Genomic DNA, 16,797 nt, shown 5'->3' on the forward strand with positions numbered 1-16,797 from the left:
ATGTCCCTGAGAGCGGCTGTAATAGAGACGAACAGCCACTCACATGGGAGGCCAAGCTCAGAAGGAGAATTTGCACCTGCCGTACAGCTGGTTATCTAAACATGCACATGACGGTAATGCAGCATCCATAGACACTGACCGCGGGCGTCTCAGCCCTTGCACATTCGGAGGCATGGATGTGCACCAGGGAAGGGCTTTGTAGTGACATTAGCATAAAGACTGCGGCAAATGACGCAAGGACAAACGCAACTGCATACAACTCAGAATCAGTCCGAAAATGTGCTTCCTTTACTCTGCTTGGAGTAGATGCAGAGCTGAATGGAAGTCGGTTTTGCGAGTGTACCCGGTGTGTTTGTGCACTATGGGCCTGATTCAGACCCGCTCGCGAGCACTGAGCGCTCGCAAGCGGGTCGATGTTGCCCAAGTGCACATACGCATGACGGAGGCGGCTCCGTCGTGCGCATGCGCGAGACCCGAATAACGACGGCCAAGCCGTCGTTATGTATCTCGCACCAAAGGGGGCGTGCTGTCGATGGTGAGTGACAGCACGCCCCCTTTGGTGGGTGTGCCGGGGGCGTGGCTGCCCAGACGGAGGCGTTCCCATGGGAACGCCTACCATCTGGGGCCGGCCCCACTCACATCACTAGTGATGTCAGTGGGAGTGCTTTTGGCTCTGATAGAGCCAAAAGCACTCCAGGGCTTGTGGCAGCGAGACCCTACCGCATCGCGACCATCATTTTGGCCGCTCGCACAGCTGTGGGTGCTCCAAAAAGGAGGAGGGACGGCCCTGATTCAGAGCGAGCGCTCTGTCAGAGCGTCCAGCTCTGAATCAGGGCCTATGTGCGGTGTGTTTACAAATATGCCTGTTTTCAGACAGAGCTTCATACTCGGGATAGGGCTGGTGCAAGTGTGTACTGATATGAATTCAAGTGTAGGTATAGGGGAGGTCCGGTCACAGTATGCATACAACTTCGGTGCTTCAGGTCTTTGATAAAACGGCCGTGCCGGCTTCTTTCTTGCTCAGAATGTCTGTCTTATTCACATAAATAACACAACTGGGAGTCACAAACCTGCTCTGATAGATTACACTGATCAATCTGATGTGCGACATTTGTACTTCTGTGAGCGACTGAGTCTGAGTCTGTGTAAGAAGTGCACCGATGCAGCGCCCCCGTGGTTCTTTCTCACACCAAGTTCCGATGTAAGACACAACATTTTAAGAAAAAGACAGCACACTACACTGCTCAGAGCGGCTCAGTCGCACCAGGCGTCTTGCACCATACAGCTTAGAATGTAAGCTCTTATGAACAGGGTCCTCTACCCTCTTGTGCTTCTCCTTATTCTACTTTCATCTACTTCTTACTCTCTACCAGGGCACCTAACACTTGGTTGCTTTGCATTGTTGCTTATCTGGGTGTTATAACGTGAATGTAGCAATGTATATTATCCATACCTGTATTGTATTGTAATGTACTATAAATCACTGTAATCTCAACCTATTTGTTTATGTACTTTGTAAGGTGCTGCAGAACACTTGTGGCGCCATATAAATAAATGATAATAATAATAATAATAATAATAATAATAATAATAATAATAATAATAATAATAATACAGTGTATTGATGCTAGGACACTTCTGTATGGGTGAATATACTCATTTAGTTCTATGTACGCAATGCGGAAGCAACTACGGCAGACATGCATTGAACAATGCATTAGCCCCCTAGCCCCCTAGCCCCCCAGAGTCGAATGCAGTGTCAGATGTCGACACCCGGAATTAATCTTATGGCAAATTTTGCTGCTTACTAGGTTATTCTAATGACATTGCCGGACTGATAAATATTATAATACAATTCCATTAGCTGTTAACATACTTACATTCATAAAAACTAAGCCTGCAAAGCATGCAGGACAAGAAACTACAGTTGGTCAGTGCTGGAGACGTATTAATATTGTCAGGCATCAAAATGGCCAAACCTCCAAAACGTCAGGCTGTCCTTGGAAATAGGGACAGCTGGTAGTTACGCTAATGTTATTTAAGTTAATTCTGATCTGTTTAGGAAATGTCTGGGATTATAGCTAATTCTGTCCATGTAAAATGAAGTATATGAAGCTAGTACTGGCATTGGCATGAAAAGCTCTAATGTGTAAAATTACTGTTTGCATTGCAGCTGTGTACAGGGTGTGCTGCCACTGCTGGTGAAACAGGAGAGTATGCCAGCTGTATAAAGCAAGATGCCAACAGAAGACTGAGGCATAGGTGGGGAAAGAGTGAGATATGTGGTTTAAAAAACCAAATCATTCCAAACTGTCATATGAATGTCTCCTTGTTATTACACCTACTCAGCCCTGAAGACCTGAAGACCTGACACCTTGCATAAAGAATATCTAGGGGTCACTGTGGATGAGATTATTAGAGCAGGAAATGTTTTTTAGGTATAAGTGTAACACTCTACACTATGCAAGAGGATGTCATGTGACCATTTTGGGTGGTTGCAGGCACTGGTTGAATGAATTGAGTGCCACAGGCAGACCAGAGTGAGGGACAGGCAAGGGCAGTACCACATGGGACACAGCTTCCCACCTTGGTAAAGCAGTATGGGTGGATCATGTCCACTAGGCTTTTAGAAGGTAGCCTGTGTTATGTTAACTTACTGTAATAAAGTGTGTTCTTATGCCACTTACATCTGTTTTGGTAATTTAGTAATTTAGTCTGTGTTACTGTAGGAGGAGGATCTACATTTTATGAACTAAATACTACATTAGGATTGTGCTAACTTGTCACCATGTTTTCATGAAACTAATCATTTTATGTTATACGCTCCTAACATTGGGACTCCTATGTGATTACACACATTTTCCTATATACACTGTCCCCAATTCATGCGTTCCTCAGGCCCCAAGACAAGGTTCTGTAGTTCATGAAGAATGAAGTGGAGTTACTCTTTAAATACCTCTCATAGGTAGGAATACTGTAGAATTACATAACAATTGCACAACTATTGTAATGGAAAAGTCATTGCATTCTGCATTTAGCCATTACTTTTGTTGCATATATTTCAGGCTGAATTGGCATTAAAGGTTTCCAGACAATCCCCAACACAATCACACAGCAGAATGAATCAGTTATCATCATCCCAGCTCTATTCATACATTATAAATTCAGAATTATGCAAATTTACAAACACAGTGCATATAACAAAGTAAAAGCGCAACTTAAAGATTGCTGCTGATACAGTGCACCAACGTGAGACGGTCAATTACACTGTAACAGTCAACTTGTGTGAGACTCCGCAACATCTTCACTCATATAAATAAGAAACAGTTCAGGCATACTGCACTTTGTTCTGATGATAAGTTATTATTTAAGAACAATGTGCATACAAAGATAATGTCCGCATGCCATGTCTTGTAAGAGCAAGATAGTCGTACACATTGACTCTGATATCGAAGCGTGCTTTGCCTTCAATGGTTATGTTATGCATTCCACTATGAAACTAGTGAATGTTATTCATTCCACAATAGTGCTGTGTAAGGAAGTGTGATGATACCCAGGGAGAGAGGCTGTTCCAGGTCTTTACTTAGCTGATGTCCCTTCAGTATATTACTGAGGCCACCCAGACTGGCTTGACCCATTGCTGTGGACTGCAAATACAGTATAAGGGACATCTGTGCAATTAAGGAATCACAGTTCAGACAAAACCCAAGTAAATATAGTATTTATTCTGGCAGCATCTGCCAATCACACAATTGTAGACAACACTAGTTTATCCAGCCTTAATAGATAACAAAGGGACTACATATAATGGATTCACTTCATCTATGACTCTGAACGGCAACAGGCACTTTCTTCCGATACTTAAGCACCAACCAATCAGCTCCTAACTGTCATTTTTCAAATACAGCTAGGAGCTGATTGGATGGTGCTTTATCTCTCACAATTTTATCTCTCTCCAAGCTTTATTAAATCTCCCCCTAAGGTACCAATGTATCTGGGGTTCACAGATCATCCCAATCAACAAGGCAGCTGTGACGCTCAGGACTCACATATGGGGACAGAAAAGAAGACTCTAGCTTCCTGAGAGGGATTCCCATTGACTCAATTTCCTTTGACCGGGAGGCTGTAGTTACGCAGAACTGCCCAGTAGCAGGGGCAGATAGCACTGAATAAACACAGCCGGCTCTGGCTCCACCGCTGTCATGACGGCCAGGGCCGACTGTTCCCAAAGCTGAAGCCTCTGGGATCTAGCAGGTAGCCCTAACCTCTCCGCACATACAAATTGCTGTCTGTGACTTCTGCCATCTCCCCGCTGGTACTGCTACATAAAAAAGCATCAGCAGCTGCTCCAATAATATTGTGCCTAGAGGCGGCATGACCCTTATATCCGCCACTGCATTAAGGTCCCAAATACATGTAAAACACAGAATATACATTTGTCTTGAAAAATATATGAGATAGGATATTGCTCCTGAAAAATGATCTATTGTATAACTTTAAAGTACACATCGTTATCAATCAATGTCTACAAATATTTGTGACGTGTGTCAAACTAAACACAGATTAACAGCTACAAATTTACTATACGGATTTTATACAACTACAAGATTATACCCTTCTCTTGATATATTTCTTTTCCCGCCCTTTTTTTATTTGATATAAATAATAAATGTTAAGTTTGAACTAAAAACATAATTTCACTTCATTGATAAGAGTGCCACTAAGCAAGAGTCTTCTTTTCTGTGCCGATATATCTTATATATCTGAGTCTAGGGAGCCCCACCAACTCCTGCATTTTATAACATAAATAGTGAGTATATGTTTTTGATATTAGTTGGTTATAATAACACATGTATACACCGTATACACCTCTGATGCTCGATACAGGCCATCTTGGCTGACTAGAGCACAGGAAAAGTATCTTGTACGGAATCCATCCCACTTTTGTCTATAAGATCAGGACCATCCATTCATTTAGAATGCTTACAATGGCAAGCTTGGCATGTCCTAAGACCCCAGTATGTCTTTGCTGGCTTTCACTAGTCCACTACATACAATGGTATTCTGAGAACAAAAATACTCAGATGGTGCCACACACTGTGCCAGTATTTTGAGATACAGGAACTTTCTCTCATCTCCACCTATAATAAAGTGTGATCTAATGCTGCTTACATGTGTTTTGGTAATTTAGTCTGTGTTACTGTTAGGAGGTTGGAGCAGCTAAATTTTATCAACTAATACCACATTAGGATTGTGCTAATTTGTCACATTTCATTTACATTTAGCTTTCCCAGGGGAAGACCACTATTGGGCACCCTTATTGCTAGGCATGCCATAAGGGCTATGTGCCTATCCTGACAGCCCTGGAGTAATCTACTGTTATCTCCTCTGCTAAGTCTTGGAGTAGGACCATTAGGACAAGAAGGACAAGAACTGGGACAATGAAGCTGGATTTGTATGATCTCTTGATTTAGGGGTCTAGTTACTAATCAGTGTTATGAGACAGAATGAAAAGTGATAAGGTGCCAGCCAATCAGCTCCCAACTGTCATTTTTCAAACACAGCCTGTGAGATGGCAGTTGGGAGCTGATTGGCTGGCACCTTATCACAGACTTACCACTTTTCACTCTGACTAATAACACTGCTTAGTAACTAGACCCCTTAGTTCCTTAGTGTAAAGGAGCCCTCATCACTCTCTTGAAGCTCTCCCTGGGACTGACTTAAATCTTGACATATGCAGTAACTGCTGAGGAATGACACATAAGATACATTTTTACAGTTACCGGTGCCCTTGCAAAAAATAAAATAGTTGCCCCCATGTGATAATATATACGCCAGTACCCCGGCAAGTTTTATCTTTATTATGGATTACCAGGGCCCCTTTTAATGCCACTGAGTGTGATGTGTTTTACAGTACATACAGGCTGACATACTCTGTGTAATCTAATTTAATCATGTCAAATATTTATTTTACAATATTTACTAGAAATTATACACTTAATTGTACGTCGCAACTAAATGTAGTGAATAAAAGTGCTTTTGTTTTTTGGGCTCAAAACCGCTAAATGAACATAATCTAGATCACAGACAAAAAATAAGAACCCTTGCAGTAGAAAAACACAATGGCTGTAAGAACAACATACAGGGTGAGAGGAGTTTTTAGTGTGGTCAAAATATTTCAAAACTACTTCATCAGACCTGAAATAAAGGAAACCGGATTTATATTTTTCTGCTGTAAATTTATATTATTTTCAGAGATATTCTTCCCACTTGAATGTATTTATTGTACAATATCCTCCATCAGTCACATAGACCAATACATATACACATCAAAAACTGGACGTTCATCAGTTGGATCACTACTCCCAGATCACAGTCTTTCAAAAACGAAACAATTACTGGTTTCCTGAGAGACATGCCAACATTCTGTTCCCTTATAATAAGTTAGTGGTCCTTTTTGTTAATGAAAAACTACATGTATGAAATTAAGTTGATACATGTGACTTAAACACTGTGACTGCAACACACCAGAGGAGGGTAGGTGGGGAGTAAGGTGTCCAATGTAAGTTTTTGGTGGTGATAACATGGTATATCCTGATTTTTTTAAAAATAGAATTTTCTAAACATAGGTTACTTGACTGAAGTAAATACATTAAATATAAATGTGTTCATACATCCTGTATATGTATCACAGAGACAGGCAAGTACCAGGGCTGTGTTGAGTCTCCTGTGTATAGGATTGCCACTCACATAGACAATAGCCAAATAAAAAAGAATGCATCTAACCCTAACTGTGTATCTAGTCTGAGAAGTTTAGTGTGTGGCAGAAGACAGGTGATCATGTACTCACCAGCTCATGGGCTCCGGGCTGAGCTGCTTGTGAAGGGCGACGGAGAATCCAAATAAACTCTCTTTGTCCCCATCCTTGATCAACGTGTGTGTCACATCCAGATTAAAGCCAGTGACAGCAATGAAGCTGAGGCAGGAGAAACAGATCAGCGCAGCCCATGCTGCAGGCATGCTGCAGACTCTATGCTGGGTGTGGAGAGACAAGAACGGGTCGGTGCTCCCCCTCCTTCCTACACCGGCTGAGCCCTGTGCAAGGTCACTTGGACAACTGCACCCCCCGAGCCTCGCTGCTGCCCGCTGCTGTCACACAGCAGATAAGGGAGAGAAGTTGTGACCAGGCGGAGCGCTGCTTTCCAGCAGCCAGCAGGACAAGCCCCCTTGTGTGCCAGAGAGCAGAGGATTCCAGGCAGAGGGGGTGACGATGGAGCAGGTGGATGGAGGAGACACGGGAGCCGACTCCCACCTCCTTACTGGTGTCACTGCCAAGCAGCCTGATCATCAGAGCCCCTTACAGGAGACCGCTGATGTCACTTAGCTGGTGCACAATGCGTCTGTGCGGCACTGGTCTGATCACTGCAGGCATTCAGTGACTGGTAGCATCAGTAAGGTTATCCCAGGCATGGTGCTGCATTATGCTGCTCAGTGCCCTGCTGGCTGCTACCGTCCCAGTGCCTGCAATAGTCAGGGTCTCAGGGATGTACCTATAAATGAAGGAAACTGAGGCAGGTGCTTCTGGGAAAAAGGTTTAGTGGCATGACAGACATACTAACATCATTGAAAAAAGTACAACTTCATGTGCTTAATGATGAAAACAACTATATATATATATATATATATATATATATATATATATATATATATATATATATATATATATATATATATATATATATATATTTATTTCTCGTCTCATGGGAAATGTCATTATAGCCTGGTTCTTACTGAAATCCAACAATAGCACTGCAGGAGGGCATTTATGATAACTATTTTACAGTACAGTGCAAAATATGCTGTAAACTATGGCAATCTCAATCAATCAATCAATCAATCAATGAGGGCTTTTATGCTTAACTGTATAACAGAAAATAGTTGCCAGGAGTTACAACACATTTTTTATTTCAGTTTCTTCTGCACCAGTTTCATATTTGTTCCCAAGGGTCCTAATTATAATTTATTGGGTTTCTAACTTCATAAATAACGCCTGACCTTGCAGCTCATAGCCCAGAGTTTATCTGAGCTACTTATCGTACTTTGCTTGCCAGGACAGTGCGTCTGGAGGTGTTATGGTGCATACACATGGTCAGATTTGTCAGATCAGCGATTTCGTTGAACGATAACGATGAACGATTTCATCAACGATTTGAACGATTTTATGAACAATGGAACGATTTCTGACATTATTTAAAATGAATGAAATCTTCCAAATCTTACTGCAAACACAGTTGATGTCAGATATCGTTATCTGACATGCGGGCACGCGCATCGTTGGTCGATGCTGCCCAACATGTCAACGATATGAACGATTGAACAATTTTTACAATCGTTATCATTCATATCTTTAACAAAATTTGACCGTGTATGAGACTTGTCAGTTCATCGGTACAGTCCAGCTGCATGCCAGAGAGTGATCCAAATGCTACTGTATCTAATGTCATCTGAAGAGGGGCCAAGCTAAGCTTTTTAGAACTTTGTAAATTAGGCCAAACTGGAGGCCCATTGAAAAAAAATGGGGACGCTGGGCCTGATTCAGAGCCGCTCTTAAGCGGCCGCTTGTTTGCTCCGAGCGATGTTCGCACATCTGCGCATGTGTATGGGTCGTAATGCGCATGCGCCAACCAGTCATTGCGGTCGGAAATCGAGCGCTCACAAAATAGCGAGTGCCTGCTAATTTGAGTGACAGGATGAGGCGTTTCTGGGTGGTAACAGGGGAAGGTGCTTGAAAACGGGGAGTGGTGATCCGAACGCTGGCGTGCCAAAAGGTCAAAATGGGCGTTTTAAGGGCGTGCATAATTGACAAAGCAGCGTCATCGACCACATCACTTGGTTGTTTTTTAGCCTGAACTGTTCGCATGATTGCGGTAGGAAAATCCTACCACAAGCCCTGCGAGCAGTTCAGATGCTTTTCGATGTACTCGATTAATCAAATAAATAGCGGAGATGACGTAGGATGCGAGCGGCCAGGGGGCGTCTTTACAAAATAGCGAGCGCATGTTTCGTTCGCTCACTCAGACATAGAGGCGTCAACAGACTGCAAAGAGCGAGCGCTCAATTTAAATAGCCGGCCCCTTTTTCTGAACGAGCGAGCGCAATAGCGTCCGGCTCTGAATCAGGCCCTCTGGTCTGCTGCATTAAGTTTGCTTAACGCAGGAGATATCTCAGACTTTGCTGAATAGGTTAGTTATTAATATCATGTGGAAACTGATTTATCAGTTTGTTTATTTATTGGCCTGCGAGGAGGAGGTGTCAGCAGGGAAGCTAACGCATTATAGAATGTGCTCTACTCAAAAACGCCCGGTCATACAGCTCTGTCCAGAGAGGGTCAATCAGAGTGATCCACCAGCCCCATAGCATTTTGACTGCATAGGCTTCGCTTCCACTGTGTGTTTCCTGGACGCAGAGCTCTGAGGGGCATATTTATTAAATGATGCAGCCAACCCTTCCGTAACAAGGATTTTAATAAGAATTTTTGATCGCCACAATAAGGAGTCCTTATTCGCTTAAATGTATTATTACTGAGTCGCTGGGAAACCGCAATCAATTTACTTTCTATTTCGAAAAGTTGGTCTGCGCATGGGAGAACGGGCAGCAGAGGGGAGAGATCCTCTCCTGAAAAAGTCTCCTGAGTGTAGTAGTCCATAGGTTACAACGGACTTGGCTGCCGTGACCGAGATCTGGCATGCTTTGCATTCTGTAACTTGATAAATCTGACAGATTCACAGACTCCATAGAAACTTATGTGAGATGTGGCTGTTGAGGGATTGACCCAAAAAAGGGCCATGGCTTTATGGGGAAGGGCCAGGGAAGAGATAGGAGAGGCCAGGAGATGCTGGGGATGAAATAAGAGGAAGCTACAAGCAAGAATGATAATAAACAGAAATTTGAAATGCCAAACAGCACCCCCTGACCTGTGGTGCCCTGTGCGATGGCACCGGTCGCACTACCCTAACTACGGCCCTGGATTGAGGGCCCCCGGCAGATAATGGAGATATCTGCTGCAGTCTCTCATTGGGAAATTAGAGTGATACTTAATATTTGCTTGGTATTTGCGGATATACCGAAAATTTTATTTGATAAATAGGCCCTTAGCCTATTGGTCTTGCTAGATTATGTAATTATTATTATTATGCTTGATTTATATGGTGCCACAAGGGTTCCACAACACCTAACAAAGTACATAAACAAATGAGCAAAAACAGTCACTTATAGTATAAGACAATACATGACAAGTACATGGTTTAAAAACATTGCTGCATCTCAACTAAGCAGGAGGAAGGTAGAACCCAATGATTAGATGCCTTTGTAGGGAGTATGGAGATTATGATAGTATAAGTAAGGGAAGGAAAATCACATGAGAGAAGAGGGCCCTGCTCATGAGAGCCTACATTCTAAAGGGGAGGGCAAACAAACAGGGGTGTCACTAATGGCGTAGAGTTTGAGCTTGGGGCAGTGGGTTGGGATGAGAGCAGGAAGGCATTGGTGAAGAAGTGGGTCTTGAAAGCCAGACTGAAATGGGAGAGGATGGAAGCCAGACTGAAATGGGTCAAGCAGGGAGTGGGAGGAAAGAAAGGTGGTAAGGTAGTTGTAGACAATACGCTCAAGGAGTTTGGAGACAAAGGGGAGGAGAGAGATGGGTCTGTAGTTGGAGAGAGTGTTAGGATCAATGGTGGGTTTTTTAAGCATGGGGAAGACAAGAGCATGCTTGAATGCAGAGGGGACAGTGCCTAAAGAGGGAAAAATTGAAGAGGTGGGAGGTAGTGTCAAGAGGGGAGGTGTAAGGTGGGGGGGGGGGACAGATAAGAGTCATGACTGCATCTCCAAACACAGGGGAGAAAGAAGTCAGAGTTGGCATGATGGATGGGGAAAGATAGGCTGGGAAAGGCAGGGATGGGGTGGTGAGGGTCTGGTGGAATGTGATGTCCTCATGTATGGAGTCAAATTTAGATGTGAAGTGGGTGGCAAAATCAAGGGTACAGAGTATGGAGGGTGGACGAGGTGGGGAGGGGAGAGGAGGGAGTTGAAAGTGCTGAAGAGACAATGGAGGTTTGAGGACTGGGAGGAAATGAGGTTCTTAAAATATGACTTTTTAGAGATGGAGAGGGCAACACAGTAAGTTGAGAGCATAAAATTGAAATGGACGCACAAATTTCCTCCACTGTTGCTCGGCAGTTCGTGAACACTTTTGCAGGTATCTGGTGCATTTGGAGTGCCAGGGGTGAGGCATGGATCTGTGAGGGTGAGTAGTGATCGCTGTAGCAACAGAGTCAAGAACAGAAGTAAGGGAGGCATTGTATAGGGAAATGGCTTGCTTGAGTGAGACAATAGAACAGGATACAGTGTTGATAGCCTCAATGTTACACTTAGTGATGGTAGCCTTGGGAGGCAGAGCTGGAGAAAGGAGCGAGGGATAAGAGAAAAGAGAGAAGGTGATGGTTAGAGAGTCGGAGAGGGGAAATAATGTAATTAGAAATATCACAACAAGGCCAAATCAAGAGAGTGCCCACTCACATGAGAGGATGAGGAGGTCCATTGTGAGAGACCAAATAATGATGTGAGGGTAAGGAGTTTAGGGGCAGAAGATTCTGTGGGGATATCAATAGGGATATACTGTATCACCTAAGATGATGGAGGAAAGAACTGAAGAGAGGAAGAGGGGGAGCCAGGAAACAAAGTTGTGAAGGAATTTGGAGCTAGGGCCAGGGGGATGATAAATGACAGCTACTCGAAGGTGAACAGTTTGGAAGAGGCATATAGCATGAACCTCGAATGTAGACACAGAAAGGGATGGTTCTAGTGGAATGAGCTGGTGGGAATAATCGGAAGATAAAAGGATCCCAACACCACCACTATGGCGATGCCGGACCAGGGTTTGTGAGAGAATGTGAGGCCCCCAAAGGAAAGAGCAGCGGGACAAGAGGTATCAGAGGGGGGAACCCAGGTTTCAGTAATATCTAGAAGATTCAGGGAGTTGGAGATGAAAAGGTCATGGGTAGGGACCAGTTTATTACAGACAGATCTGGCATTCCAGAGGGCACCAGGATAAAGGGATAACGTTAGAGGGAGAGATGTGAATGAGATTATCAGGGTTGTAGGGTGTAGTGATTGCGCAGGCTCCTGAGCTAGGAAGGAAAACTGCAGGTGGTGGGGAGGGATGAAGTTTTGTGTGATGCGGATGGAGGTGAGGTGACAGGGAGAGGAGGGAGGGAGTAGGGCTTAGTGGTGGGGTTGTAGAACCAAGGTGGGGGGGAGTGAATGAAAATAGAGGAACGGGAGAGGTGGGGGAGGGAAGCAGAGGGGTGGAAGGGACCAATAATTACCAAGATAATTGTCATCTTGCAAGACTGTCTCCACCACCAAGTGTGCTAGACATGTGCTACACTGTCCACCAACAACAGAAGTTTAACAGACCCTGTAATGATGCTGTGCTCTTGTCACAAGTCACGTAGAGATAGTAGATGTGAACTCGTACCGTGAGACTGGAGGAGATACTGAACTGAGGTGCGAAGTCTAATGTGCCGTGATATTCACCAGGGACCCAGGAAAAAGGTCTGGAGTTAGCTGCGCCGACACGCAGGTCACAGCCCTCAGTCTGGGTTCCCAGGTACAGAGCTGGTATGTAAACAGTTACTTTGATCCCGCACAGGTTTTTTATCAATCACAATGAATTGCTCCAATTCAAACCAACTTTTATATCCATAATCCTTAAATAGGGATGAATTTATGTGTTGGTGGTGCTCCCTGGAATAAAGTATGCAACATACTCTTAGTAAAAAAAACCTCTAGACTAGAGCTAGATAAGAAACTTCTTTTCAGGGGCACTCTTAAATTAGTAATTATTACATGAAATTATGAATATAATAAAATGTAACCTTTATTGTTAATTCTAGAGCTAATACATGCCGACGAGTGCTGACCCCCAGGGATGCGTGCATTTATCAGTCCAAGACCAATCCGGGGGTTCCTGGCGGGTCAGCCCCAGCCTCACACCACCCCCGACCTCTCCATATCCCCTTTATTTTAGTATATAACAATAAAGGTTACATTTTATTATATTCATCATTCCATGTAATAATAACTAATTTAAGAGTGCCCCTGAAAAGAAGTTTCTTATCTAGCTCTAGTCTAGAGGCTTTTTACAGAGCTGGTATGCATAAGCTGGTATGCGTCTGTGCGGACGATTCTTGGCTTCTTTCTGGTATGCACTGGAGCAGAAACTGTAGTATGCTGAATGGCGTGTAGACTTTGGAGTGACAACTGCCCAGAGCCGGTCAACAGGAATACGGATGGAGCAAAGACTGTACGGAGCACAGCAGACTTGTACGCAGCACAGTACAGTACAGAGCAATTACGGAGAATGTAATAGCACAAGGCTGACGCTGGAGAAAGGTTTGGGAGCCTATACTCTGGTACAGGAGTGAACAGAGGGACTACCTTTATATGTGGGGATTCTAATCCGGCACAAAATGTGATGTCACGTTTGACGCTCCTGTCGCTTTAAATCTTCTACAGGTTAGAGAACGTGCCCCTATGGGTGCCGTGGCCATCTGAACACAGCAGCTGCCGGAGGGAAGACACCAGAAGCCCTGCAGTATCTGCTGGACAGAAGGAGTCATGTCAATGGGTGCTGGGGATCTCCCGTCCGCTGCCACCTTAGGAATGCTGGAGACCAGTGCTGCCGGATCTGGTAAGTAAGCACCTGGATCCGGCACAATGTGACAGCTCTGCTGTAGAGGATGTGCTGAACCTTTCTGTGTCCACTCAGAGGAGTTGATACAAACACAGAGCAGGGCATGCCAACTGATGCTCATACTGTATCATTTTGCAGGCTGATGGAGGTGTACCAGGTACAGTAAACAAAAGGAAACACATTTTCACAACCTTTGGCGCTGCCCCATATAGCAGCAGAAAAAAGGTGCAGTAAACAGTCTTTAAAGTGTAATTTTGCACCAAATCACTGTGCATAAAAAACCCAGATTGTCCTCTGTTTTCACTTACCACATATTGATATAATGGGGAGGATTGTGGTGCGCATATTGATGTGGTCTGATGGTATGGGATAGGTCTGATTGGCAGTTTAGGGTCATGTATGGGATGTAATGTGCATCCCATACATGACCATGTGGGGGTGGTTTGATTGGCATTTAAGGGGCATGTAGTTAATAGTTTTTGTGGTGGGGTTAATTATTGATGAGAGAATGACATGGCGATCAAAAATACTCTGTATTATATGGGGGTCACAACTGCTCTACATATTGTATGGCAGTCACTTATGCTCTCTGTATTATATAGTGGTCACTGATACTTTCTGTATTACTGACACTCTTGATGTGATGTTTTCATATGGCACTCTTGATGTGATGTTTTCATTTGGCATCATATGGCATACGATGTATCATATGGCAGTCACTGCAATGCTTTATGTATTGTATGGTGGTCACTGATGCTCTCTGCATTATATAGTAGTCACATCATTGCTCTGTAGTGGATGTGGCAGTGTTGTACAGACAGTGATACTTACCTTTGAGTCTTGAGACATTGAGCCTGTATACTCCAATTAAATTAAAACATACTCCAGTACCACAGAAAAAAATGCAGCAGGTGCTGGTACCTTAATGTAATGGGACTAAAAATAGCTTATGCCTTTACCCTACAAAATGTCAGTCTTTACAATGTTGATGGTTGTAATCTGGCAATCCAAGGATAGCTACTATCTACTTGGGAAGGAAGGGGGAGGGGGTGCCAAGCCGAGTCTTTGCAATCGATAAAAGAAATTATGTCTTCACCCTGCTCCAAACACCATCTGCAGAGACTCCTTCCTAGCAAGCAGCTATCTCCAGGTACCAAAGAAGCTGCCTACTGTTCCTCTTTGAAAAACTTTGCCTCCATCTGGTTGATAAAGACTACAGGCACGATTGTGTATGCAGAGTCTCTACAAATAAGCTCTCCAAAACATGAAACCCTTGTAATGAGAGAAAGCAGACTCCCAAAAGTGGGAACTGGATCTCCACAGCACCAGTTCTGGTTCATTAAACCATAGTTGATTAGCCACCCCAAGCACTAGCCACCAGACCCAGCAGAAGGAGGAGAAGAAGAAGGAATACTGCAGGTTCTATAACCATTTAGTGAATTGTAACTGTAGCCAGGAAGCAGTTGGGAAGCCGATGGACGAAATCCCGACCGTCGGCTTCCCGACTGTCTAATCCCGGTAAGGGGTTAAATGACAGGCGGCGAAATCCCGACGCCTGTCATTTTACCTACGCTGGGAGCCCAACACCCGGCTTACCGATCGAAGGTAAGCCGGGCACAGTGGCGTAACTAGGGTATTTGGAGCCCAGGGCAAATTTGAAAAGGGAGCCCCCCCCCCTAACATTCCGAGATGTGCGCGCGGTGGAGGCACGCGCACAAAAAATGGGCGTGGTCACTTAAAAATGGGGCGTGTCAACATGACACACCCCTTTATTTTCACGCTGAACATTCCTATCCATATGCACCTTAACCCCAGTAGTACCCCTTATACAGTACCCCCAGTATGCAGTTGTGGTCCCTCTTATGCAGGCCCATAGTAGTGCCCCTTATACAGTATCCCCAGTAGTGGTCCCCCTTATACAGCTCCCAATTAGTTCCCCTTACTCAGTACCCCCAGTAGTGGCCCCACCAAATGCAGTGCCCCACGTAGTGTTCCCCCTTATGCAGTGCCCCCAGTAGCAGTCCCCACAATGCAGTGCGCCCAGTAGCAGTATCCCCTTATGCAGTGCCCTTTATATGGTGCCCCCAGTAGTAGTCCCTCCCCTATGCAGTGCCCTTTATATAGTGGCCCCAGCAGTAGTCCCCCCCATGCAGTTTTCCCTGTAGTGGTCGCCTTATGCAAGCACCCTGTAGTGATCCCCCCTATCTAGTGCCCCCTGTAGTGGCCCTTCCTATTATTGCCCCCAGTAGTGGTCCCCCGAGTGTAGTCCAGCTCTTGCAGTGGGTGCTGCAGCAGTCAATGAGAGTCTATCTGACTCTCATTGGCTGCTGTTTAACACACGCATCGCCACCAGCGCTGGCAGCGATGCGTGTGTTATGCACAGCCTGAGCTCGCCTCCTGGGGCTATTGGGCAAGCGCTCAGGGGGAGGGAACGGGCTCAGGCGTGCAGCACAGGACCGGCGCTGGAAGCCTAGCGCCGGTCCTGTGTAAATGTGTAGCACTGACCGCACTCATTGCGGTCGGCGCTACACTGGCTAACTAGGGCGGGCGGGCCGGTACCATGCCCCCCTGCGCCGCCGGTCCACTGGCGCCCAGGGCATGCACCCCGCTCGCCCTGCCCTAGTTACGCCACTGGCCGGGCACGGACAGCCGCGCGGGGGGGGAGGGTTAGGTGTAGGGTTCCCGGGGGGGACTTAGGGTTAGGCACCCCCCGGGAGTTTAGGGTTAGACTAGGGGAAGGGAGGGTTAGACACACCCCGGGGGGAGGTTAGGGTTAGACACCCCCTCCGGGGGACTTAGGTTTAGGCGGCGGTGAAGGGGGGGGTTAGGTTTAGGCACTTAGAGGGGGGATTAGGGTTAGGCACTTGGGGGGGAGGTTAGAGTTAGGCACCGCTAAGAGAGGGTTAGGGTGTAGAATAGGGGAGGAAATACTTACCTTGGGACGATCTGGATTTTCAGTGCTGCTGGGATGCCGCTGTCGGGATTTGAACCTGCCGGCCATGCGGCCTGCGATCAATCATACTGACTCCCCATAGCAAGACCTG

At 45.2% G+C, this 16,797-nt stretch overlaps 1 protein-coding gene across 3 annotated transcripts in view; it reads right to left on the reverse strand.

Annotated features, from left to right (window-relative positions):
• ITGA7 (integrin subunit alpha 7) overlaps nt 1-7,165 on the reverse strand; it is a 204,778-nt gene extending 197,613 nt beyond the window's left edge. For all 3 annotated transcript variants that reach the window (XM_088480251.1, XM_088480172.1, XM_088480315.1), the window contains exon 1: nt 6,851-7,165. In XM_088480251.1, coding sequence (XP_088336377.1) covers nt 6,851-7,020 — 170 coding nt within the window. In that variant the 5' untranslated portion in view covers nt 7,021-7,165. The remainder of the gene's footprint in view (nt 1-6,850) is intronic.
• Nucleotides 7,166-16,797: the final 9,632 nt, after the last annotated feature.

Source organism: Taudactylus pleione, unplaced genomic scaffold, assembly GCF_031769625.1.
Source record: "Taudactylus pleione unplaced genomic scaffold, aTauple2 ptg000005l, whole genome shotgun sequence".
Classification (NCBI taxonomy): domain Eukaryota; kingdom Metazoa; phylum Chordata; class Amphibia; order Anura; family Myobatrachidae; genus Taudactylus; species Taudactylus pleione.